General features: G+C 28.2%; 2 protein-coding genes across 8 annotated transcripts in view; one reads left to right on the top strand and one right to left on the bottom strand.

The window, feature by feature from the left end:
- The window catches only part of LOC148229364 (protein gooseberry-neuro-like), a 59,972-nt gene extending 49,726 nt beyond the window's left edge, over positions 1-10,246 (top strand). For all 4 annotated transcript variants that reach the window (XM_088197741.1, XM_088197738.1, XM_088197739.1 and 1 more), the window contains 2 exons: positions 5,717-5,913; positions 9,113-10,246. In XM_088197741.1, the coding sequence (XP_088053867.1) occupies positions 5,717-5,913; positions 9,113-9,856 (941 nt within the window). In that variant the 3' untranslated portion in view covers positions 9,857-10,246. The remainder of the gene's footprint in view (positions 1-5,716; positions 5,914-9,112) is intronic.
- Positions 10,247-13,523: 3,277 nt separating this feature from the next.
- On the bottom strand, positions 13,524-24,724 carry Nplp1 (Neuropeptide-like precursor 1). Of its 4 annotated transcripts, XM_088198087.1 has the most exons (7): positions 24,435-24,724; positions 20,521-20,631; positions 19,287-20,451; positions 19,021-19,043; positions 16,696-16,742; positions 14,679-14,711; positions 13,524-13,908 (listed from the first exon to the last, which is right to left on the bottom strand). In XM_088198087.1, exons 1-7 carry the CDS (start codon positions 24,525-24,527, stop codon positions 13,536-13,538), a joined length of 1,845 nt encoding a protein of 614 aa, XP_088054213.1. In that variant the 5' UTR covers positions 24,528-24,724; the 3' UTR covers positions 13,524-13,535. The 4 variants fall into 4 exon arrangements, with proteins under 4 accessions (XP_088054213.1, XP_088054216.1, XP_088054215.1 ...); XM_088198090.1 differs by lacking the exon at positions 16,696-16,742 and having other exon boundaries at positions 13,544-13,908; XM_088198089.1 differs by lacking the exon at positions 19,021-19,043 and having other exon boundaries at positions 13,544-13,908.
- Positions 24,725-25,898: the final 1,174 nt, after the last annotated feature.

The following is a 25,898-nucleotide window of genomic DNA, read 5'->3' as shown; positions in this document are numbered from 1 at the left end:
CTTTTAAATCTGTTGTTGATCAAATACAGATTCACCTTATAAAAATATTTTTTTTTAACAAAGAAAGTAAATTTCAAATACTTTTCTTTATAATGTTTCATTTTTTCATCAACTTATTGGTCTAATTTAGGGAAAAGTTTTAACGCGATTTTTGCCACTTGAAGCTGAAATCGAAATTTTATTAAAGTTATAATTTTATACAGATATAACTAAATATATCAAAAACCTAAATTTATAATTAAAAAGAAAAAAGTAGCTGTAGTCTAATTTGTAGATTATATTAAATCATATTACGTCATAAGTTACAAATCTAATTGAATAAAAAATGATTTAAGCATTTAAATTCAACAAACTAAATCTATATTTTGCGTTGATTTTTCAATTTAAGCTTTAGGTGAATTAAATATCTATTTTTAGTCTCGTTTTTCAGATCTTAACATAATCAAATAACATCAAGATTTTTTATATTCATTTAAAAATCTCACTTCAGAAGCTGTGTAGTGATATATTTAAATATAAATAGCAAAAATCCTCATTGCAAAAAAAAAAATTTACTGACATATTTTGATCAGTTGCATAAATTTGTTCGTGGCTTTTTTTCACGTTCGGAACTCTATATACATCAGGTGCGTACGGTGAGATACATTCCCTTTCGCTCGCTCGCGTGTTGAGTGACGAGAGTAAATGAGAAGAAGTGGGCGTGCGGAACGCATGTAACGCACGCCCTATCTCTCACTCGCCCTCATTACTTAACACGCGAGCGAGCGAAAAGGAGTGTATCTCACCGCATGCGCATGATATATTATACATATGTGTAAAATAGTTTTCTCTGAAATTAAATATACTAAAAACGTATACAGATCCAAGTTAACTGATAAGCATCTTAAGTATTTTTTTTAGTCGTTATGGCCATTGTAATAGTACTATATTATAGTAATTAAACAACTATAGAAAGTACTTCATATATAAAAAAATTTAGTATTTTAAAATAGTTCATGATATATATTTAATTTAAATTATTATTACACAATATATATATATATATATATATATATATATATATATATATATATATATATATATATATATATATATATATATATATATATATATATATATATATATATATATATATATATATATATATATATATATTAAAATTATTTCTGATTTTATTTATGTATATTATTTTTTATCGCCTATTTTTAGCTCCTTTGCAGTAACATCACACATGTCTACAATTAGATAAAATCACATGTGCGTTGATGGTTGTCTATCATTATCAGCAATTTAGTCACATAACTGTTACAAGGCCGTTTCGGATTGGAGCCGCCGAAATTTTTTTACTCCTCTTCTTGTTTAGGTGCTGTTTTTTCGCACCGGGCCATAACGGCTAATTAGCAAAAGCACGGGTCATTTGAACAGAAGAACACACATCAGTGTGCTGAATGGAGTGGCAATATTTTACTTTAATTGACATCATTCATTATCCCCATTATGGTGCGTTTATATTTATTTTTCGCGCGGCGCGCATTTGAATAATTACGATTACGTGCGCACGTATACTACGTGTTCCCTTTTCACTTCTTCGTTTTGAATAGTCTTTAATATATTTTGAGGATGAATTGAACACAAAATTACTGGTCGTAGGTCTGTGGAATACTTAAAACATTTATAAATATCAGATAAAATAATCAATCGTAATAATCCAGCGAAGATGACAGATTATAATATAAATAAGTTCACAAAAAGTTGATGTTTGTTGTTGTTGTAATTTTTGATATACTACGATCAGTATTAAAGGATTAATAAATATTTGTTTATTGTAGTGTTTGTCTTGTAGCCCTTTTCTTTTCTTTATAAATTAATTTATTGCTTTTGACATTTTCGCAAATCGTTCTTAATCATATCAAAATATTAAGACATGTTCTTTAAAATAAAATGCTTCGATTGCTCATTTTTTTCTGTCTTCAAGTTCCATTAAAACTTCTTTGCTTATTTCCATTGATATCAAAATCCTCTCCTTTTAGATTTAGATTAAGTTCTTTGGCCATTTCGACTAAATCGCTATGTACATCGTCAACATTTCTTCGATAAACTAAGAAGTGAGCTTATTTCATACGTTACTCATCGTATATTTTGAAATTTACCTCCATGCATTACCAATATTTTTAACAGCTTTATAAATGTCATACCCTTTTCAGAATTGTGTTAACAACTTAATGTTCTGTCCATCAATAGCTCTAACTGCTTGCCAAAATGTAATCTGTAGATAATAATTTTTAATTGTATGTAATATACCTTGACCCATTGCTTAAATAATAACAATTTAATTAGAAGAAAATAAAAAAAGCGCGATATTAAATAGTGAGTTATTATATCGCAATATATTTCTACCTTTTGCAGAAAATGATGACAAAACGAGTCTTTAAAAATCTCTTTAGGGATCCAAGCTCTTTGAATAGATATCTATTCTAGCAATGTTTTATGAATGTTCTTTAATCGTTTTAAATTATAAACAGTTTGATTTTGAAACTTCCAGCAACATTTTTACAAAGTAAAAGATTTTAAAGATTTTTTACTTAACATATGTATAACCAATCTGGCATTTTTGACCCTTTTCTCTGTTATCCTAGCTAATATGAATCCAATTTCATATTAGGTACTCCACTTTTTATGTAAAATTTAAAACATCGCGTGGGGCATCTTAACCCTTTGAGGAGTATCGCTGTACATAAACGGTGGTCAATCTTTCACCGTCTTGAGGATATATATTATATAAAAAATCCACAAAATCCTTTTAACCCCATTTCATTCAAAATTCCATAAAAGCCGAACGCTCGTTACCGAGCGTTCATACTGCGACGACGCCGACACCATTTTATTGCTTTCGACGTAAATTTTTGCCTTCTGAGAAGTGATGAAAAAATAATAAATAAAAAACATTATAATTATAAAATGATTTATATTGAAAATTAAAGCAATATATTAAAGAGAACAAAATAAATTAACATAGCAAAAAATATTTTATTTTAATTTTATAAAAAATGTTGAAATACTGTATTAATACAAAAAAATCCACAAAAGCCGAATAATATATAAAAAATATGTAAAAGTATATACTAATAAATAAGCAAATGTATATAATTTTACTCACTAATCAAAGGGTAAAAAACACATGTGCAATATTTCATGTTGAACTTACTTATAAATTATTTTTGACTACATGTCAATTGCACTAGGGCTCTAAAAACAACATTATTATTAAGGCTTAAAACTGCAAAACACATTCTAATATATGTATTTTGCAGTTACCAACCATAGTAACCATATATTTTACTCTCTGCATCTCGTCACTCTTTAGCTACTATTATATTCTTTGTTCTGTGGTTACCATACAGTTGTCTTCGCCGCTGTTTTCAGCATTGATCTGTTTTTGAGGTTTTAAATGCGTTAATTTATTAAATAATTTTATTAAAATAAACAACCACTATTTACTAATTTTGATTCGCTATAAATTTTTATACTAATTTATGATATAGTGGTATTTGAATTTATATCAGCTCATATTTTTAGTGTAATGTAGGGGGGAGCAACTTAATTTTCACCTGGAGCGCTAGGTGAGCTATAACTTTATTTATTTTAGTTTTTATTAAATCTTCAGTTATAACCTGACTGGCGTATGCCCAATGCGTTATAACGGGGTAAATCTGTACCAAACGAGTAAATCAATCAGATATAATAAATGCCTACACGTAAATATTAATCACCAAACTGAAAGTTTCAGAATCGGTGATATCTATATTAATAATTTTAAATTATTATGTGTAATATAATTTATAACCAATAGATGGCACTGCAGCTGGGGCCAGATTTTTTTATAATAGAGCATTTTTTATAAATAAAAAATCGAGTGCCACTGCCGGGGCTTGAACCCGCAACCTCAGAGCTACTAGTCTGAGACGTTACGGGCTACACTAAAAGCGTTAAAATTTTTGATCATTTGAATTGCGATCAAACTACTCCTCGATATTTTCCCGATCGACATTTACAAAGCATTTTAAATTTTTCATTAATCTACATATTTCAGATATATCACTTACATCAGTTTCTTCAGAATTCAATACATTTCCACGTTAAGAAGAAACTTTCTCTACGATTGAACAAGTGTTACTGGCTTTACTTTTGTAAAAAAATTGCAACCATAACCGTCGTTATTTTTTTATATTCTTTCATTTGGATGCGAAGTAGCAACTTTTAAAAAAATCTCACTTCAGGAGCCCATTTGGTTTTGAACAAATCTTCAAGATCTTTTTATCACTCCAAGCTCATATTTTAGTATAATAATCAATGGAAAGTTTTTTTATTTCAATCCCCTTAAATGATCATTTTATGATTTTAATCAACAAGTTACATATGCATTTCCGAAACACATTAAAAAAATTAAATTTATTTCAATCACAGATAATTTGCAACGGGATAATCTAGAGTACAATATACTCTATGTGTTTTTCAGCTACTGTTAAATAATAATTATATTTTTATAAAAAAAATCCTACGGTGCGACACTTATTCTTCTTGACTTTCGCTTGGAACTTTTCAATTTTTATTTTAAATTTAAATGTTTTCTTGAAAGTAGCTCATCAACGTTCAATGTTGATAGTTTGGGTTACTATTGTTTCATTTTTGTCTCCCAAACTTTAGTGGCATCTCATTGTGTAAACACACCTCGTCCGAGTCCATCAATCTTTGGATGCTGTTTTTCGAGTGAAAACGTGTCTAAAAAGCGGCCGGAGCATACATAGTTGTGGTAGCGATTAAAAGTGGGCAGAATGCGGCCACCATTGTGCAAACAAACGGTGTGTGTTTCGTGCGCCATGAATTATAAATAGATGCTGTGAATTGTCGTGTGACAGAATCGATTCGCGACGCTACCGTCACACGACATTTCGAATTCTTCTCTCAGCGCTAATTAGCGGGAAAAGTCGCTTATGCAACGTCCAAAGTTTTATGACACGTGAAAATTGAGAAGACTGACCACCGGGTTCAGTGCCCAAACGTCCTGGATTATCTTAATCAAAAATTTAAACCATTCAACAGTTTTGGAACTATATATATATAAATTAAGTACAATATAAATTAAAAATACAATTATTTACTGATATCAATATGAAGTATAATCAATCATATCAAATAAAATTTAATTACTAGTAAAATCATATATAACAAATCAAAAAATATATACTTCAGTATATGTATAATATAGTCATACAATTTCAGGGAGAAAATATCTCACATATAAAATATATTACATCGCTTACTATGACGCATAACATTTTATTAAAACTTCTCCGCATACATTGTATTCGTACGTGATATATGGCCCCATCGATTCGTCGCTTTCAAACCCTTTTGGTTTCGCGTCATTTCCTTATCCACTTAAGCGTCCAAATGCCTCAACATGTGTGTTTCCTAAAGATTTTCCATTTTCTTTCGCAACCCATCTCAAAGAAGCCTTTCAAGGAAATGATTCCTCCCGGGAGCAATTTACCAACTGGCGCAACTTTATCCCCAACGTGATCTCCTTAATGCGCCCAGGAGATAAACGGGTATTAAATGCGATTACGACACACCCGAGTGACCCTTTTGAGCAAAAAACAAATAAAATATACTTCTTTATCACATTTATTGATTTGTGTCTTATTTCAATTTCCAGGCAGAGGATCGGATTCATCAGATACGGAGTCTGAACCAGGAATCACGCTTAAAAGAAAGCAGAGACGATCTAGAACAACTTTCAGTGGAGATCAATTGGACGCTTTAGAGAGAGCTTTCACTAGAACCCAATATCCCGATGTGTATACGAGAGAAGAATTGGCTCAACAGACTGGATTGACCGAAGCAAGAATTCAGGTTTATTACTATTTTTTCTTTGTCAGTCACTTATCAGTTTATTTACATTTTTCTTGAGGTTGGCATTTGTTCAAGTTATTTTTTTTAAAAACTTATCCATTAGGAAAACTACATACATTACTCAAAAAATTTTTTTTTAAATAAATTAAGTAAATTCAAACTACAGTGGAACCTCAATTTACAAGCATAATGGTATATCAAAGCAAATTTACCAATAATATATTATGAAACCTAAGTTTATTCGTTGAAAAACCAAAATTATTTATATTTTTAACTTCAATATATATAAATATCCACCATCCTGCCGCTGGCTTTTCTCGAATCTAATAGCACTTTATGACACAAAGCGCGTAGGATCTTTTGACGAATATTCTCCTTAAGTTATATTATTGTGGCTGTTTTTTTTCAAGTAAACACGGCTTTTGATATAACCCTATAAAGAAATCAAGAGGTATAAAATATGGGATGTCACTTCTACGTGATATCAATTTGTTGGATGTATAACAGGTTACCCAATCTTGCTTATATAATTTTTACATAAGTGTAGTTTCAAATTCAGTTTCAAAATTTGACTTAGAGCTGATATTAGTATCGCTATAACAGCAGAACGTTTGCGAATCGACAAGTCTGGATCTTCTCCTGCAGATTCGCTAACTTCCGCGATATTCTCTTCGCTTCTCCTGCTCCGTGACAGTCAGATTTTCTTCTTGTTCAACGGTAAACTTGAGCCATAATTAAATTAAAATACAACTCGCACATTGATTTACAGTGTGAATTCCATAGTGAGCGCGAAACAAGTGCCGAACAATCACATAAGAATCGTTGTTTTTGTTCCCCCGGGATGCGGTCCATTGCGACTAAATTTCTAAGGAACAAACTCTTTCACGCGGTTTCCGGTCAGAAGTGATTTAAAAAGTGAAAAACATAGCCCACCTTGTAAAATTTAAAATACGAGTTTGTTTGTAGATTTATTTAACCATATAATCTATTGTTATAACTATTTTGTTTAGCCTCGTACCCAGTGCACATTGCAATGTACAATAATTTATTGCTTGTTTTTGAAGCTATTTTTTTATTTTATTTTGCACATCACAGTGTACACTATATTATTAAAAAAAAATTTCATGCTTATTTAATTAACTAAATAAAAATATTTTACTAATTAAAGGAGCAAGAAAAAAAATTCTTGCTCCTTTAATGTACTTAATAAAATAAATTAAAAAAATAATATTTTTTCTACGAAAAATAAAAATTCATGTTTAAGGAGGTTAGAGTAAAATGTGAATTTTTAAAGACACGCTAACTGCTTGCTATCGTGTTCTTAAAAATAGATCTTGGTTAAATATCTCACCCTGTTATGCCATTATTTTTAAAAATGGCGGCTATTTAAAAAACTCCTTTAAACCTCATCCTAGAAAAAAAGTAAGATGATCAAAAATATTTATTAGTATAAATTATTATAAAATTTAATTGAAAGTTAATTATTTAATTTAAAAATTAGTATATGAAAAAATAAAAAAATAATAAACTTTGTTAAAAAATCTTAAATAATTACGGGGGCAAAAATTTACTACAATGATTAATATAATTAAAATAAAATCCTTTTTTATAAAGCACATTTTTTGCTGGATAGATAAAAAGTAAACCTGTAATGAGCGTTAAATAAGATATAGCGCTGAAAATCTATATTGATAAAATATCAGCCGCTCTGGGGGAAAGCTCGCGCCACAGAAGCTTCGCAGCGGAAAGGTTAAATATAAAAATTATTGTTTGGTAAATATTAAAGAATAATAATAATCAATAACGGATCAATATTTGAAGGTATGCGAAGAAAATTTTTTGAGTTACTGTTTGATTTCCGTTTAGCACAACTGAAAACAACTACCTTGTAAATGCCAACAACAAGTTAGATATTAGATTAAATGGGGATAATGAAGTTGGAATTCTATATAATTACTCCTATGAGCAAATTTGTTTTATTTTGGCAAATACTAGAACCAGTTATTAATTCTGAAATATGAGTATTTCAAAATTAATTACGTATTTTATCATCTTTGTTACACGACAATATTATTAGAACATTTTTTTTCAAAGCTTCTTAGCAAAAAAAATCACATACCTAGTATTGTCGTTCAACAACAATACCAAAATTAGTTATTATTTCTGAAATATTTTAGAATTATAAAACTGCAAAGCACAACAAAATCATTTCAATAATTATAATATTTTTTACTGTCATAGTCAACCTGGAAATGCTTTATTTATTATTCCAAGAACGGAAGTTGCAAAATCCATTTACAGTTTTTACGATTTTTGTTTGGTAATCGCATAATATTACATTAGTGATTCTCATCTTTATTTTATCGTAAATTTGTGATAGGTTATCTAAAGTCGAATAATCTGGTTACAATATGTTCAATCTCATTTATTGAAAAAATACACAATCATTAATTATGAAGTAAGTAATAAATTAAAAACAAGGGGAGACTTGAAATTATTAATAAAAAAATAAGTTATATTATGATTTTTGGGATGATAGACACTTTCAACATAATGTAAGATCATTCATCCTAAATTACATTATTAATTATTTAAATTGTTCCAAATAAAGTTATATTAGTCAATCAATATATTATATATTCTAGTAGAATACAAATTAAATTACATTAATTATTTTAATAAAAAATCGTGTTCTAAATTTATCATCATTTAATGAATTTATTGTATAAAAAAACTTTTTCTACTATAAGTGCAAAACCTGAATTTTATTTTTAAGTAAAAATTTGTTATAAAATAAAATTGTCATTAACTGATGGTGATATACGTAGTTTTATGAACTTCGTAAATTAAAGTTGAAACGTGTATTATTATTATTATTATTTCATTTTATATTGTAATCATCGTTTTTGAATTATTACGTTTTAAAGAATAAAATTGCACTACAAGATAAAATTCATTTTCTTGAATGAAAATGGTCGAGACCCTAAAAGAAAATATAAAAAAAAATCATGCTGCTCAACAAAATGATCTTTGTTCTATATTTACAGCACTTTTCTCTGTTTATGTGCAGTAATTATATTTATAGCTATGTGTTATATTAAACATATTTATAGTTAGAATTAGATAAGAAAATAGATACATTCAATAAAACTATCCAGTAAATTAGTTTCGCAACTGATCTCATCTTTCTTTGTTTCAGGTTTGGTTTTCAAATCGAAGAGCAAGACTTCGAAAGCACACCGGATCGAATCCCACTAGCTCTTTAGCATCGTACGGATCTCTGCCCCTAGGCAATATACCTTGTCAGTATCCCGGTTCAGAATTAGCAACTTTACCACATCCTTCGCACCATGCAGAAGCTTGGCACCATCAAAAGTCGCAATTCGCCAACTACAACCATCTTATGGCGCATTCACAGCAACTGAATCATGCTTTTCAAAACGCAGCTTTTCCTGGAACTTCCACAAGTGCTGGATTCTCTCATCTGCCACCAGGAGGCAACGGATCTCATCATAACCAATTACTAGAGAATGGAATACCCAGAAACGAATTTGCTTCTAGATGCACTAGTGCTACCGATCCTTATGCGAAGCATTCTACTACTTACCTAGCTAAAAGTCAAGCTACCACCGATGGCAAAGCTCCTCCGATCGAAGGCGAAGAACCAAGAACGGAAGCTTTTCCAAAAAGTATCTTAGATGATTACAATAAGATAGCAGCGGCCGAAAATTTTTCCAAGATGGCAGCTGATTATTCGAAGATGGCTTCCGAATCCAATCTTAACTGGAATCAATCGCACGGTTCGATCAATATGGGATTTGGAGGCTTAGGTCCAGTTGGGATGCATCACAGTGAAGGTTATTCTTTTCCAAACATCAGTGACGTTTTCTCGCAGCAGAATTATGGACACGGTGCCAGTGGTGTGAATAAATACTGGGCATGATATAAATAAATAAATAAAAATGTATTACAATCTATCCGTCCAAGAATCGAATCTTATGATGAATTTGCCTTGTGTATTATATTAAATACAAATATCCAAAAAGAGGTTGTATTATATTTTTGTGATGTATATTTTGCATTAGAAATATTTTTTTCAATTTTTAGAAAGTTCCAAATATTTAGTGTGTATTTTTAGATAGTTTAATTTAATATTAATAAAAGTGCACTTGATAATGTTAATTGTAATTAAGTTTTATAATTGAACAGTATCAGGTTGAATAACAATTTGCCAAAACCACCTGTTTTTTATAGATTACGCTTGTAGACAATTATAATTATTAATTAATTGTTCAATGCGAATGAATAAAATCGTCGAACAATAAAGAGAAAATCGTTTCATTATTTATTTAAGACCTATCTACGTTTTCAGAAGGATTAAAAAATTTCATTACATTCAAAAGCTGACACTAATCCGCAGTATTCTAGAAAAATGCAGTTTTAATCTCCATATATGCACGTTTTGCAGTATGTTCACGTTATAAAAATTGAACGTGCCTGGATATAAAAAATATTAAAAGGAGTAAACGAGATATTAAAAAGACTAAAAGACAAAAAATAAATGGTGTCAGTATTTCGATGAATTTAATATTACATTTTCAATAAGTAAATTACAATAATAGCTATTTTTTTAAATCATAGCAAACAATCAAGATTTATTTTATGAGATTAATACGTGTGGATATTCTCAAATATTAGTAATATAAAATTAAGCTTTTATTTAAAAAAAATGTTATAGATTAAACTTCACTTATAAGAGTCAAGTAATTTTAATAAAAATAATTATTTTAAAATTTCCAAAAGCACACGCATTTTTTAGATCGATTCTTGTAGTAAATATTTTAACAATTATATATGAATGTACCGAAATTTATTTTGTTACATGAGTACATAGCAGCATTTACTGAAATTGATGCAATCAGAGATGCAATCGACTCAGGTATGAATAAGTATTTTATATTTCATCTGGATGTTTTTATAAGTAGTAAGTAAATACGTCAGTCTTTTGAAATATTTTTTATTAATTATTAATAAATACCAATTTTATTTTTTGTAAATTAATAATTTAAATAAAAATCTAAATTTGTATATACTTTATTCAAATAATATTAAAAATAATATTTTTATTAAACGTATATTTTTTTTTATATAATACAATAATTAATTTTACATACTTACCTTTAAATATATATGACACTGGTTTATAACTTTTTTGATATTTACAAATTTTATATCCGCTACAATTTAATAAAAAAATAATATAAAATATAATTTTAGGGAAAAAATCAACACATAATCTTCTGCAGAAAAAATAATTACAGTCATTAATTTATAATCAGTGTCTAAGAAAAACAGACGCAGAAAGGGAAATTCTAACCCTGAAATCCAGATTGCATCCTAAAAATTATTGTCTTTGAGTATAGTGCTCCAGACGAATCATTTATTTTTAAATGTTTAAAAATGTAAAAGATTGATGACAGAAGTGTATAGTAAGCTTTTAACTTGACTGAGTGTTGCATTGAGTAAAAAGAGAGCATCTCTAATAAACAGGCAAATAAATATTCACACGTTTCTAAATTGATTCGGGATAAAATCTGCAACCTTGGTTGGAAAGTATTTTTGCAGCCTCTATATTCATCGAGTACCATTTATTTTTAAGGGAAAAATATTCAATTATCCAGAAAAAGTGAATCGGCTCTTTTTGATTGTTTTATTTCCAAACCAGAAAATTATAAGTCCTTAAAAAAGTAAAAGAAGATTATATAAAACGATAAAAGAGATCAGAGTTTTATTGAAAATCATTACTTTTGGGTACACCTTATTAATATTTTAAAATAAAGGTGATTATATAATTCAATAAGATAATAAAGTCAAATAATATTTATGATATATGTAAAGGTTACATGCAGAAAGCCACACAAATATTTTTTTAAATCTCATTTTGCTATTTCACATCAGTAAAATTCTAGAATCACATGTAAACATTTAAGATTACTTCACTTCCAAATATAAACATTGAATATACAACTCGATGAATAAGCGCTTTTTATTGTAAGAGGGAAATAAAAAGGTATTTTCAACGTATACTTTATTCACCCTTTACTTATGCTATGATGCTTATTCAACATGTTACTTAATTAATGAAAAACGATTAACGCTTTGAGAAAAATACTCGTTAAAATTAATTAAGCGAATTTCAGTTCACCTTGATCGTATTTTTATCAATTTTCTTATAATTGTATTTATGTAGACAAGGTATAATTAATTTGGCAGTATAATTCTTTAATGGCTCTTTAATCATCGTTTGATAAATGTATAATTGTATATCTATCAATCTAATATTCATTAAATTTATAGCATTGTACGAATGATTCATCTGGATTAAATACGTCAAAGAGTGTGTAATTAAAGTATATTTTTGTACGTGGCTACGAATACTATATATGAAGATAAGGTCATGGTTCATATACTCAGATCGTGTTTTCAATTAGCCGCATCATGAATTATTGTCTCGTCGTGACCTCACGGGTAATCGATTATGTACGAGAATTTTTATTTAGATTATATGTCGTCGAAAATTGTAAACGATATCCCATTTGGAAATAATTTTAATGAGTATAAATAAAAATCGTCATTTTAATATTCATCATGTTTTATTTGCATTTAAACAATAGGATATGGATTTTTAATGGTGATATTCATAGGGTTTGGTAACACAGTTTAACTATAAATATGGGCAAGTATTATATAAGATATATATATATATATATATATATATATATATATATATATATATATATATATATTTTTGACAAATAATTACAACTATAGACGTTCCTCTACAATCTAAAATTTTCTACATCATAAAAATATACACAAAAATAACAACTCGTACTTAGAAACGCGAGCGACCAAATTATTTATATGTTTTTATATAATAACTATTTTATATATATGTATATATATATATATAATATATAATAATAACATTCGAAAAGCGAGTAAAATATGTTTATTTATTTATTAAAATTTAAATCAAATATAAAATATCAACTTCAGAGATGCTGATAATATATTATTGTCAATACGATTTAGATCCCTTCGTTTTTTTTATTTACGCATGATTCAATGAATGAAATAATAAATTTCATATAAATGTACATAATGGTCTCATATGTTACTATTTTATTGTCAATCCAATCATGTATAATATCAGTATATTATATGCACACATCGCAATATTTATATAATACATAAATATTTTTTTATAATTGTCAGACACAGCATTTTATAAATAATGTTAAATTTTATTGTCAGGAGATAGATATATATATATATATATAAATAAAAGGACATCAATCGCACATTCTAAACCAGCCACAAATGTGCGATTAACGTTGTTAAAAAAATCAATACACCAATTGGCCTTAACTATTATCATAAAATAACAGTAAAATCAACTAGTGTAAATGATATCTCATGCTTAAACTAAGTTAAATATTTTACTTTTATTTATATAAGATATTGTGGAATTTTGATATGCCATGTACACGATATATATGCATATATATTTTTTCATATTAATATATTGTATATATCCATACATATTGTTTATTATTTATTTATGAAGTTTTGGGTTTGGGCGTGTGTCTAGGATACAATTTTCTCAGCAGTATGTTGTCGATCGCCGGCAGGAGTAAATATCTCTTATCCAAAGCCATTTCAAGGGGATAATCGCCATTTTCGAGAAATGCGTCGTATGTTATATTATCGTCGGTTGAAAGCTGTTGATCGTTTGTTGGCGGGTTGTAAATTGTGTCTGTCGAAGTGTAAAATTGATATGGTTCAACTGCGTCTTCTTCTTCTTCTTCTTCTACTGAACTTATTCGCTTTCCTCCGAATGGGATCTGGATAGGAGATATTGGCGTCTGCGATATGTCGGATTCGTCGGTGTGGTGTTCGATGTTGCCTGTTGGCTCATTAGAGAGAATTTCCCTAATGATGACCATAAAAAAATTTCATGTAGAAAATATATTGACAATATTATCGCATAACCGCAGTAAATGAGAATTGTATTTTAAGAGCTATTGAAACAGTGTATATCAATGCTACAGCGTGTGATTCTATTACAAAGAAGGGCATCGTCGTTTTTCGTACATTTTACAATAATAATATTAAATATTTTTTTAATCAATCAGAAAACAACATTAAAATGTTGCGTACGAGAATAGAATTAAATACAGATACAATAGCATTAAAATTATGCATAAAAATAAAAATTAATAGTCGTTTTTAATTATTTGTGCACTCCCTCCTCAGCATTAACCCGGAAAATCGAGATATATTATATTCTTTTTTTCGACCAGCGCAATATACCAGTTGAATATATCTATGACTTTTTACTGTAAGACTTCGGTTCGAATCCCAAATGGACTTTAATTTTTTTTATCGTGTCTGGAAGATCGGATCATATAATTATAATTTTGCTCGATTTTTACAGATTACTCTTTTCTAGATATTCTAAGTCTCAATAATGAATATCATGTTTGATAATTAAAATAAAACAGAGCTTTGTCGTGCATAGTGATCTAAGCTGTATAATAGTTTATTCTAATAAAAATGTTGTCATTGATTTACAAACTTTGATTTTAGTCTGATGTCTCACTACATACTCAGTGCTTGTTGCTTCTTAATATTTACGCATTGGTATATGTACAATAAATAAATTAAACTATATTTTAATAATATTATCAAACAATACGTACCTAATTCTGCCATCCGTGATAGCGGTATATTCCCTATAAACAAACAATAATTTATATTAGTCTATATTCTAAGAACTTAAATAGATTTATAAAAATCTAAACAGAAGTAACAGTTAAAAAATACGTTTTCTAAATAAAGATCAATATACTTACTACATATTTTTAATGAAATATAATATTTTTAAGCCAATTTAAAAAGTATTACCATATTAAATAACATTAAAACTTTTACATCTACATGTCAACTCAAAATCCTGTGTAATTTATTCGAGTATTACGAAAAATTATACTTTTAAATGATTTTTTAAAAGTTTTATACAAACATACTTTTATCCCTACAACATCCAAGTGTCGTATAGAATTATAATTTAAAAAAATCTATATAAATACGAAAATTCAATCCTATTAAATAAACCTTTTAACATCAAACGAGCAATATTATTAGTCATCATATAATATTTCGCTATAAATAATCTATCAAATTAGGTACTTCTAATAAAAATTACATTAATGCAACTACTAAGAAATCTATATTTTAGATCTAATAATTATTTAAAAACAAAATTACTGAAATAAAACATATAAACTATTATTCTAAATATACTTATATTAAAACTAACAATTAAAAGCCAATGTATACAGAAAAAGAGATAGTATCATAAGTTATGAAAATATTATTAATCACGTAGATTTTTTTTATTAAATGTATTATTTTTTTTAATTTTCTTTACAATATCTAATATTTTCATAACAATAGTAACGTAAATAACATTAAAACATCTATTGGGAAAACCAAGGACTTGGAAAATTTCACTTTTTTATTATATATAATGATGTAGCTTAAAAGTACTAAGTATTATTTTAGATAAAGCTCTATTATTATAGCTTATTATAATATTTAATTATTCGCAAAATTCCACTTCAGAAATTCTTCATTTTAACGATTTATTATTAAATTTAATATGATGAATATAATATATAATATATGTATTAACATTTATATTAATAAAAATTTAACCCAGATTTTTCTTGGTATTCCAACATAAGCTACGACTTATAAGAGAGCTTCATAAATTAATATTTTCTTTCCTTATCCGAAAATGGGTGCAAAAAATGAGGGTAATAATTAGAAGGGCGCTTTGAAACACTTAATAAAAAGCATATATTTTTATATGCACAATATCTTTTTACTTTAAAAAAAGAGTTGAAAAAATCAAAGATATGAACAAAATCAGATAAAAATCTCAAATTACAAAACTCGAAATAATTATAAAAGTTTCGGTATTATTTTTACTAATAATAACTTTAAGAGCTCGATGCTAATATAAATGTCTAAATAAAGGCACCGTACTATATTGAATAATGTTTTAAGATTTAATTTGTATTGTAACAGACATTGCAAGCGGCATGGTACGCATTGAAATTTTTTTACTCCATAACACCAATTGCGCATCGGTGATTGAATTCGCCTCGCCACATCTAAAGTCCTTTAGCTCAACATAACATTAAAACCTGCATTAAATATTAATTTCATGAAATTAATATTTAATGTAGGATAAATCGTGAAAAGATTCAGATAAATATAAAATAAACCACACAGTTTTTTATTTTTCCTATCAAGTTGAAGAACCGATTTATCTATAAAAAAGGCTAAAAGGTAAAAGCCATTTGTAATACATAAATGACTAAGTATGTCCTCCCTAGTTTATTGAATCCATTTTCGGAGGTTCAACAAAAGTGATATTTTCCAGTCCTTCCGGTCCCGTGAAGAGAGTCCGTCCGCAAGAGAACATTGATCGCCGGCGTATTGTCAAGTGAGACAGGCGTCTAGGGCTTCTGAGGATGCGCACTAAAAAACATTTAAGTGTTTTGTCTTTGTGGGTTTACGAAACCTCTCCAGCGGCGGTAAAACCGAACGGCCCGATCTACCGAAGCGGCTTCTAGCGTAACGGAACGAAGGTAACCAGCCAAGGCGGGCCAGGGAACCGATATGTCTCTTGACAGGGTTAAACCTCACCTGCCCACCGGCCCCGCCTCGGAACCATCCTCCTCTAGCAACGGACCCTGGAATCGCCACCAACACCAACACAACCGATCACTAATGGCCCGACGGAGGCGATAAGGCAACCAAAGACAGACAAGGATATGCAAAGAACGAAGAAACTCATTGGAAGATTATTTTATAAGTGAAACATTGCTCAACGGGACTTTGTTCCGAGCAAAATTCCACTTAAACGACCTCTTAATCCATAAAAATAATTCGTGTCAGGTTTTAAATCTATACGTTGTATATTAGAGAGAAAGAAGTTAGACTTCAGACTGCTATAGGAAATTAAATGAAATCTAAACAATTCTAGCGTATATAAAAATATGTAAAGTAAAGATACAAAAACATGAAAATAGCCTAAGAACGTCCTTTTATCGATTTTTTTGACATAATCGTTCAAAATAATGAACACTTATTAAATGAATTAAATGAGTCAATGAATGGTATTCTAATCATTTTTAACGTTTAATCTCACCTATTTTTAATTTATATACCGCCATTACTAAAAAGTTAAAGAAGTTTCTGCGGTCAATAACGGTAGTGTTTTAAGCATAGTCTTTTCTTGTGTCTTCACTTTTCTAAAATTCTTTGCAGATTATATGAACTATATTTAAATATAATAATTGATTCTAGAATTAAAAAAAAAACTGTACTCTTCTCCATAGCTCTCTTTCATACCTAATCAAGAAAAAGTATCATATATATTTATAAACTAACGCAGAGTATTGTTTTACAAAAAAAATAATATTTATTTATTATAGATACTTTTTCTAATTTGAATTTATAACAAAGTTTTTATTTAACTTTAAAATACTAGAATATTGTTGTATTTTATAAAAACAGTATTCTTTTTTAAAAAAACATTTTTTTTAAATATATAATATACTAACATATATGTAGATCAACTTTTAATCTTTCATTGTAACGTGACAGGCGTAAGCCCAATGCGTTACAACGTAGTGAATCTGCACCAACTGGGTAAGTTAATTATTATAAGAATCGGTGACATCTATATAAGTAATGATAAATTATTTTGTGTTTAATAATTTATAATCAAAAGATGTTACTTTGCAGCTGGGCCGGTTTTTATTAATAGCGCATTTTTATAAATAAAAATTTGAGTTTTCAACTATGGCTTGAGCCCGCGGCCTCTGGATAACCAGTCCAGATCTTACGGATTACGCTATTCCAACATTATATGTATGTATGTAAACGTATATTATTATTTTAAGTCGAAAACACTAATCTGTTTTGTTTATAATATTAGTATATATTATATATAAAAAAATGCTCTCTTTGAGAATCGAGGTGTTAAATTATTTATTATTATTACGGTTTAGAATCTATCACAATACAACATATGGAGTGAAATTCTTTTAACTTCTATACGAATATTGTCATTGTTTTTGAGTTACTCTCTCAAAAAATTGATTCGTATTAAATAATTAAAAATTAAATTCTTTTCAACGTATTACCAACCTTTAATTTTGACGTGCACTAATTTGTTGTAGGGTTGTTGAATTTTTTTAAAGTATTATAACTAAATATGGTAATATCTATACAGGATGTGCTTTAAACATTCGAAAGATTATTTACAGGATTTTTAGATAGACATTTTACAATATAAGATTTATAAATCGAACACAGCCAGTGCTTTTAGTAATCTAGATATTTTCAAATCTTCGACTTAAACTACTGATACGTCATATATTTTCTTATTAGTGCTTTACAAATATGTATCAGCAAAAATTTAATTAGAAAAAAAAATTAATTCACATTCTTTTCCTTAATAGAAATTTCTGTTGGTATTATTCCGAGTTTAATTTAATTGATTATATTGAAAGAAAGCATACAGTTAAGTACCTCATAACTATTTTTATGACTAATATGTATAAAATGAAAATATATCCTATAAACTAAAAACTAATAAAATACGTAATTCAATAGCTAACATAAAATGGATTTTCGTTTACAGCCAATATTTATGATTTACTACGCCGTACCTAATAGCTAACCCTTTCACAGGTTAAAAAGTTACTGCGCTGTTTATGTTACATGTCATTACACAATAAATGAGTTTCATCGTTCTTCGCTCGTATACACATTGTCTTTTCAAAGTTTAATTAGGTTGCAAAATCGCCTTCGCAGATTGACGCGATTAGAAGCAGTGTTAATTTAAAAATATAATTTATAGACTAAATAATATAATATAGCGTGTAATTATAATTATAATTGTGATTAAAAAAGCTTGATTAAAATTAATAATTGTCTATTTTATAAATTTGGAAAAATTACATCGTTGTTATCTCCAGTGGTGTCTAAGAAAAATTGTACATATTAATTATGTTCATATTTTAAGTATTTATATATTTCGAAACCAATTTAATTGCTGATATTTATCAGTTAAAGTATTTCACATTCATCCCGGACATCAAAGCGTTTTTGCCGCAATTAAACACGTTAAACTTTCGCTCCATTGCCTTTCAATTTTATCAACGAAATTCCGAGAAAAGGGCCAATTCTTGCCGAGTAATGCGAGAAAATTGCAAATGATCACTCACCCAAGAATCTTTTGTCGTTGTAGCCTGAGAGCGCATTTAAGAAATCTTCATAGTCGAATCCATTGGAGTTTTGCATCACGGGCATCGAATATTCATCAGATCCCAGAATATAATCATCAGCGTTGCGTTTGGATCTGGAGTGTTTTCCAATTTCCATACTAGACAGTTTATCCCCGCCTTCATTTACAGGAACGGATCTCTTTGAATTCCTATTGCCGAATATATTGTATCCAGAAGTAGCCTGAGCCTTGAGTGCAGCTAGATTTCTCTTGTCCTCGGACAGCAAGCCATCGTCCATATCTGGCGTCGGATGAGCATCTCCACCAGAATTCCTGTTAATAGAATGAAGGTAAGAGTCTTGGCGAAGCAGGGCAGCCACGTTCCTCTTGTCTTCTTCAGTTTTTTCGTTGTTCGTGCTGTGATTGGGTAGAGCCCAGTCCCTCGCAACCGCCGCAATGTTCCTTTTGTACTCTCCATATTTACCAAAATATGGAACATTTTGATTCCGAACCAACGAAGCCAATGTCCTCTTACCGCCCAATCCGCCAGACTTCATAAAAGCTTGTAAGTTCCTCTTCTCAGAATCCATACCATCGTAATTCCTATTGAAATATAATTCACCATTCCTGGCCAAAGCTCCAATGTTTCTTTTACCATTCGGTAAATTATACTGCCTGGCCATTGCACCGATGTACCTCTTTTGATTCAACTCCGTTAAAAAGTTATCGATGTCTCGCTTCAAATAACCGTTCCTTGCCAAAGCTCCAATGTTCCTTTTATCATCATACATATCATTGTATCTCTTTCCGGGATAAAATCCACTCCTAACCAAAGACGCCAAGTTTCTCTTTAGATATCCCGCTTTTGCCAAAGAAGAAATGCTCCTCTTCTCCTCTTCTTCGGTGATCTCCTCTTCGGGAGCTTGCAATGTTGGCAATTGTCCATTTTTCGCCAGTGTGGCTATGCTTCTCCCCATCCTCGAATATCCACTCTTAGCTAACGATCCTAAATTTCTCTTATATTCATTAGGAAACTGTCCAGATCGAGCCAATGACGATATAGATCTCTTATCATCGAATGTTTCATCGTTGTACATTTCATTTCCTGGCTCTAACAAGGCTTGATTGTTTAAAATGCGCAAAAGCTTATTCCTCAAAGCTTTAACCTATTTATTTAACATCGATTATTTAATTATTATATTTTTTATTAAACTTCAAATAAAGTTTATACTCACATGAATGCTTAGCAAATCATCTGGCGTTAAAAGCTTTTGCAAAACTTCGCCCAACTCGCAGTTACTATCACCTAACTCTGAAGGAATAATGTCAATGTTTTCAGGTCGAACCTAGACAAAGTAATATTAAAAATTATATTAACTATAATACTAATTTTAATAATAATTAATAATTCATTTTATTCGTAACAAATTAAAATTCTACTTTTAATTACTAAAACTGGAACTCAAAATTAATTTCAACTTCAATTCTCTAAATGGTTCATAAAAAAATATTGATTATTTTGCGTATCCTTAAAGCTACAAAATATACAATAATAATATACAAATACAAGAACAACCAACATCGGCAAAATTGATGGATAGCTCTAATTACTTTCTCACACAGAACCTACAAGCTTCCACACATACTATACAATATGACGTTTCAATTTACGAGTATACATTAATTACAATAAGAACGATATCCTATGTATTTTACTCATACACACATGAGAGCGTGGAAATGATTAGTTGATCTCGTAATAATTTATTTAGAGTTACAATAAAACCCTGTTTTATACTATTTAGTATATATATATATATATATATATTAAAACCCGTGTATCCTATGCTCGCGTTGTATATATCCGTTAAAGCTCCGATGTCTTCCTCCATTCAATAGGGAGGAATGACAGTGTGAAAACGCGATTAATGAACTGTTGTACAACCATACAAAACACATACTCAATCGCTCCCATATCACATTTTACATTCATTAAATAAAGGAATTGGTTCAAAGTATCCTTTCAAACGGTAAGTGAATGAGGTTTAAGGCAAACCAAAAAGACACATTGAAGGAATATTGCGTTTAAGGACAGTAAATTTATATAAGGACCTACTACCCTTTCAGCGTACGTGTGACCTTTAAGGGTAACGGTTTGAAAACCTGATTAATGTTGCGTGCGAAAATTTGACGCGTGCTTAATGCTTATGATATTGTAACAATTTATATGGAGGATACGTCGGAGGAATAGATAATTTTGGGAAACGCAACAATTTATGAGACGTTTTTAAGATAAATATGTGTACGTGTTTTTTGTGAATAATTTCTTATTGAAGAACGATTTATTTTATTTGATAAATTATATTATTTATGATTTAATATGGGCTTACTTTATTAAATCACTTGAAATTTGCTAAATATATAAATGTACAAAATTGAGAATTTAATAAATAAATCTTATATAATCTTTCATAATTTACTTTGAAAAAGCTTTAAAAAACATGTTGATTGAACGTGTAATAAGAGCTTTAAACTCTTAACTAAAATTTGATAAAACAGATAATTTAGCTTTATACAATCTTTTAAAATTCATATTTAAAAAAAATAAACAGACAATTAAGTAAAAAAATCATTTCGGTATATTTTTTTATAATCTTTTAGAAGCTTTACAAAACATTTTATATTCAACGTGCGATGACTTTTTACTGAATTTTATTAAATACATAAATATAAAAATAATAATTTAGTACGGAAATCATTTCGGTATATTGATTTATTTTATTTTTTAATAAATCTTCCGATGACAGGCCTAAGCCCAATGCGTTACAATAGGCAAATCTGTACAAACTGAGTAAGTCAATCCGACATAATGAATACCTACAAGTAAGTATTAACCACAAAACTGAAAGTCTGGGAATCGGTGACATCTATATTATTAATTATAGAATAGTATGTGCTATACAATTTATAATCAATAAATATCACTACAGCTGGGCCGGTTTTTTTTATTAATAGCGCATTTTTTATAAATAAAAATTACTGGGGCTCGAACCCGCCACCTCAGAGCTTTTAGACTGAGACGTTACGGACTACGCTATTCCGTCCTTATCATTTAGAATTAAATTTGTTGATTTAACAATTAACAAGAGCTTTATTTTTTTGCTTTTATTTGTTAAATATTTAATAGTATAGTACTGACAATTTAGTAAAAAAATCATTTCAGTTTATTTTTATATAATCTTTTTAAGTTTAATTTAAAAAATCTTTAAAAAACGTGTTGAATCAACTTGTAACAGAAGCATTAAGCTTATAATTGAAATTTGTTAAATACATAAATGTATAAAACTGTCAATTAATAAATAAAGAAATAATTTAGATATTACTCTTTGAGAATTTATTTTGAAGAAACTTTAAAAGAACATATAATATAAACTTTAAGCTTTTTACTATATTTCTAAAATAAATAAATGTATAAAACTGACTTGAATGTATAAAACTGTGAGAAATAACTTGGATAAATTTTTATACAATATTTTAAAATTTACATTGAAAAAATCAATTTAACGTGTAATTGGAGATTTAAACTTTATATTTTTTTATTATATAAATGTATAAAATTCATAATTTAGTTAAGAAATAATTTGGATATATTTTATATAATATTTTTAAATTTACATTGGAAGAAGCTTTATAAAAACATGTTGTTGATTTAACGAATAATAAGAGCTTTATTTTTTTGCTTATATTATATATTTATTAAATACATAATTGTGTAATTACAAAAATTTGGTAAAGAAATCATTTTGGTATATTTTCATATAATCTTTTAGAATTTACTCTGAATAAGATTTTAAAAAACATATTGATTCAACGTGTAATAAGAGCTTTAAGCTTTATATTCAAATTTCTGAAATATATAAATGTATAAAACTGACAATATAATCTTTAAGAATTTACTTTGAAGAAACTTTATATAAGAGCTTTCCATATTTTAGTGTTTTTTTCGTGTATCGTTAACGTTTTTCGACGATATATTATCATTATTCTTTTTTTAGTAGTTGGTGTATTTTGCAGATTTATATGAATTTACATCAAATAAAAGAGCATAAAATTAGTTTTTTTATAAAAAAATCTGCAGAAAAACGATTTTCAATATTTATATTATATATCAAAAATATTGGTTTTCAATGGAAATAAATAAATTTAGAGTATTTAGAATTCGCTGCTTTAACTACTAAATTTTTTCCAATATTAATATACATTTAATTTTATTGTCTCCTATATATTATTTCTAGGTAATTGTCATAAATTGTAATAAATCTTAATAAATAATGTGATTATATACTTATTGTAACATTTTAATTTTCATATTTTTTTTATTAAATTCCTATTGCTTAAATAAATAAGAAAACTTTAATGGAATTATTTTCTATATATGTTTTAACATATATATTTAAAAAAAACAATGCATGAAATTTATAATATTTTATTGTCCAAAATCTGACAAATATTTTTGATTGGATAGTAATTATATAGTAATTCTGATAAACTTTAAATTTATTTCTCTAAAACTTATATTATATACAGTTTTTTCTATTTTATGGAAAAATAATTTAGAGAAGCCCAACTAAAAATCATTATTTTTTTAATAATAATCTAAAATTTATAAAACTTATTTTATAAATATGATACCTTTATAAGTTTCATATTAAATATATTCTGAAAAAATTCATTCATTTAATATTTCCATTATAACAGTAAATAAAATGTATGATTTTAACAAAGCAAAAGCTTATAAGCTCTTTATAAAGAATATTTTTCCATTTGACTCATACATAATAAATTAGTAACAACTTTTAACAAGACATTTTTTAACATTATTCGAAATTGTATTTAGCGTTACATTTAAATGCAATTTTTCTTTTAAATAACATTTCAGTTCCTGTAACGTGACCCTCATAATAAAAACTGTCACGTAGGATATTTAATCCATCACGTACAATTGAAGAAACTCTTACCAATATAAATACAGTACATTTAATAATTGTATATATGACTAAAATATTTAAAATAAATAAATTAAATAATAATATCAATAATAAATAAATTAAATTAAAAAATATTATAAATATGATTTATTAATACTCACATTTTGTACGGACAGTGCCAAAACAAGCAAGGAGCTCGCCAAGAAAAACTTTGTTAATTGATTCCTGTTTGGATTTCTCCCCCCGGTATTCATTTTGCTTCTTCCACTTGTTGTTTAACGAAACTTTTATTTTTTCAATATGCGTACAATTTGCATACAAAGTAAATATAATCACTATATAATTCTGGTGATGAAAATGACAACCACTCCACGTCGGTCACATGGAAAACTTAAATATTTATCGGAAAATGCTTCGGGACAAGCGTACGCTTCACGTTCGGGAGAACAGTGAACTTGCAGAGTTTTCCGAGGCTTTTATATAGTCACCCTTGCGACCATGCAGGGGTGGAAAACTGCGCGAAAGCTCTCAAACTGTTCGCCAACGCATCTCTGTAGATCGTTTATTATTATTATATGCTACGTTCGTTTAATTGACATATCAATACATGAGTTACATCATATTTTTTTATTTTTTAAATATGAATATGATCAAATACATAAATCAAATAATAAGCTAATGTCTATAAATCAAAGATCTTAAAGCTAATATACTAAGTGAGTAAATAATTTGAATATTCAGTGTACTAATATGTATTTATTTAAATTTAAATATCATACATGCTTTAGAATCTTAGGGTTAAATTCTACAGCGCATCTGTGAGAGCTGCGTGGTGCGCAAGTAATAGACAAATAAATTTTCGTATATGTGTACTTCGTATTTACAGAGCCATATCTGCATGGAGATGCAAATGATGCTGTGGCAAAATTTAACAGAGGGGAAAAATGTATATGATCAGTATTGCAAATTTAAAACACTTACTCTGTGTAATAATATAGTGTATTATTTTACATTATATTATTTCAAAATTAAAATAAAATGTTATATTTTATAACGAGAAACCGGAAGCAACAGTTTGGACACCTGTCAAGGTAAATATTATGAACTATGCACTCCACGGATAGCTAGTTTTATTTGGCGTATCATAAGCTATCAATGTATATATCTATAGATAGTTTACAAAATATTGCTTAGGCTTTCTTGAATATTTTGCTTTCGAGTAATCTTTTAGATCAGTCTTCAGTAATGTTTATCAAAGATATTAAGCGCTCAGATCTTAAATATGCCTATGAAAAGTTGAAGACTGGTTTTTCTGGACCTGATTTGCTTTCCTATTTAATTTTGAAAGGTTACGATGTAAATAAAAAAAACGGGCCTCAGCTGCAGTCACATCTATTGGTTATAAATTATATTACACATAATAATTTATATAATTATTAATATAGAAGTCACCGATTCCCAGATTTAGTCTGGTGGTTAATAATTACCTGTAAGTATTCATTATAATTGATTGACTTACTCAATTGTTACAGATTTACCCCGTTGTGACGCATTGGGCTTACGTCTGTCAGGTTACAACGGAAGATTTAATAAAAAATAAAATAAAATAAATTGGTTTATATAAA

This window comes from Plectrocnemia conspersa, unplaced genomic scaffold (assembly GCF_051122295.1).
Source record: "Plectrocnemia conspersa isolate PC_06_02 unplaced genomic scaffold, ASM5112229v1 ptg000011l, whole genome shotgun sequence".
In the NCBI taxonomy this organism is placed as follows: Eukaryota; Metazoa; Arthropoda; class Insecta; order Trichoptera; family Polycentropodidae; genus Plectrocnemia; species Plectrocnemia conspersa.
The sequence above is the reverse complement of the archived record's forward strand: the minus strand, read 5'-3'. Positions and strand labels throughout refer to the sequence as shown.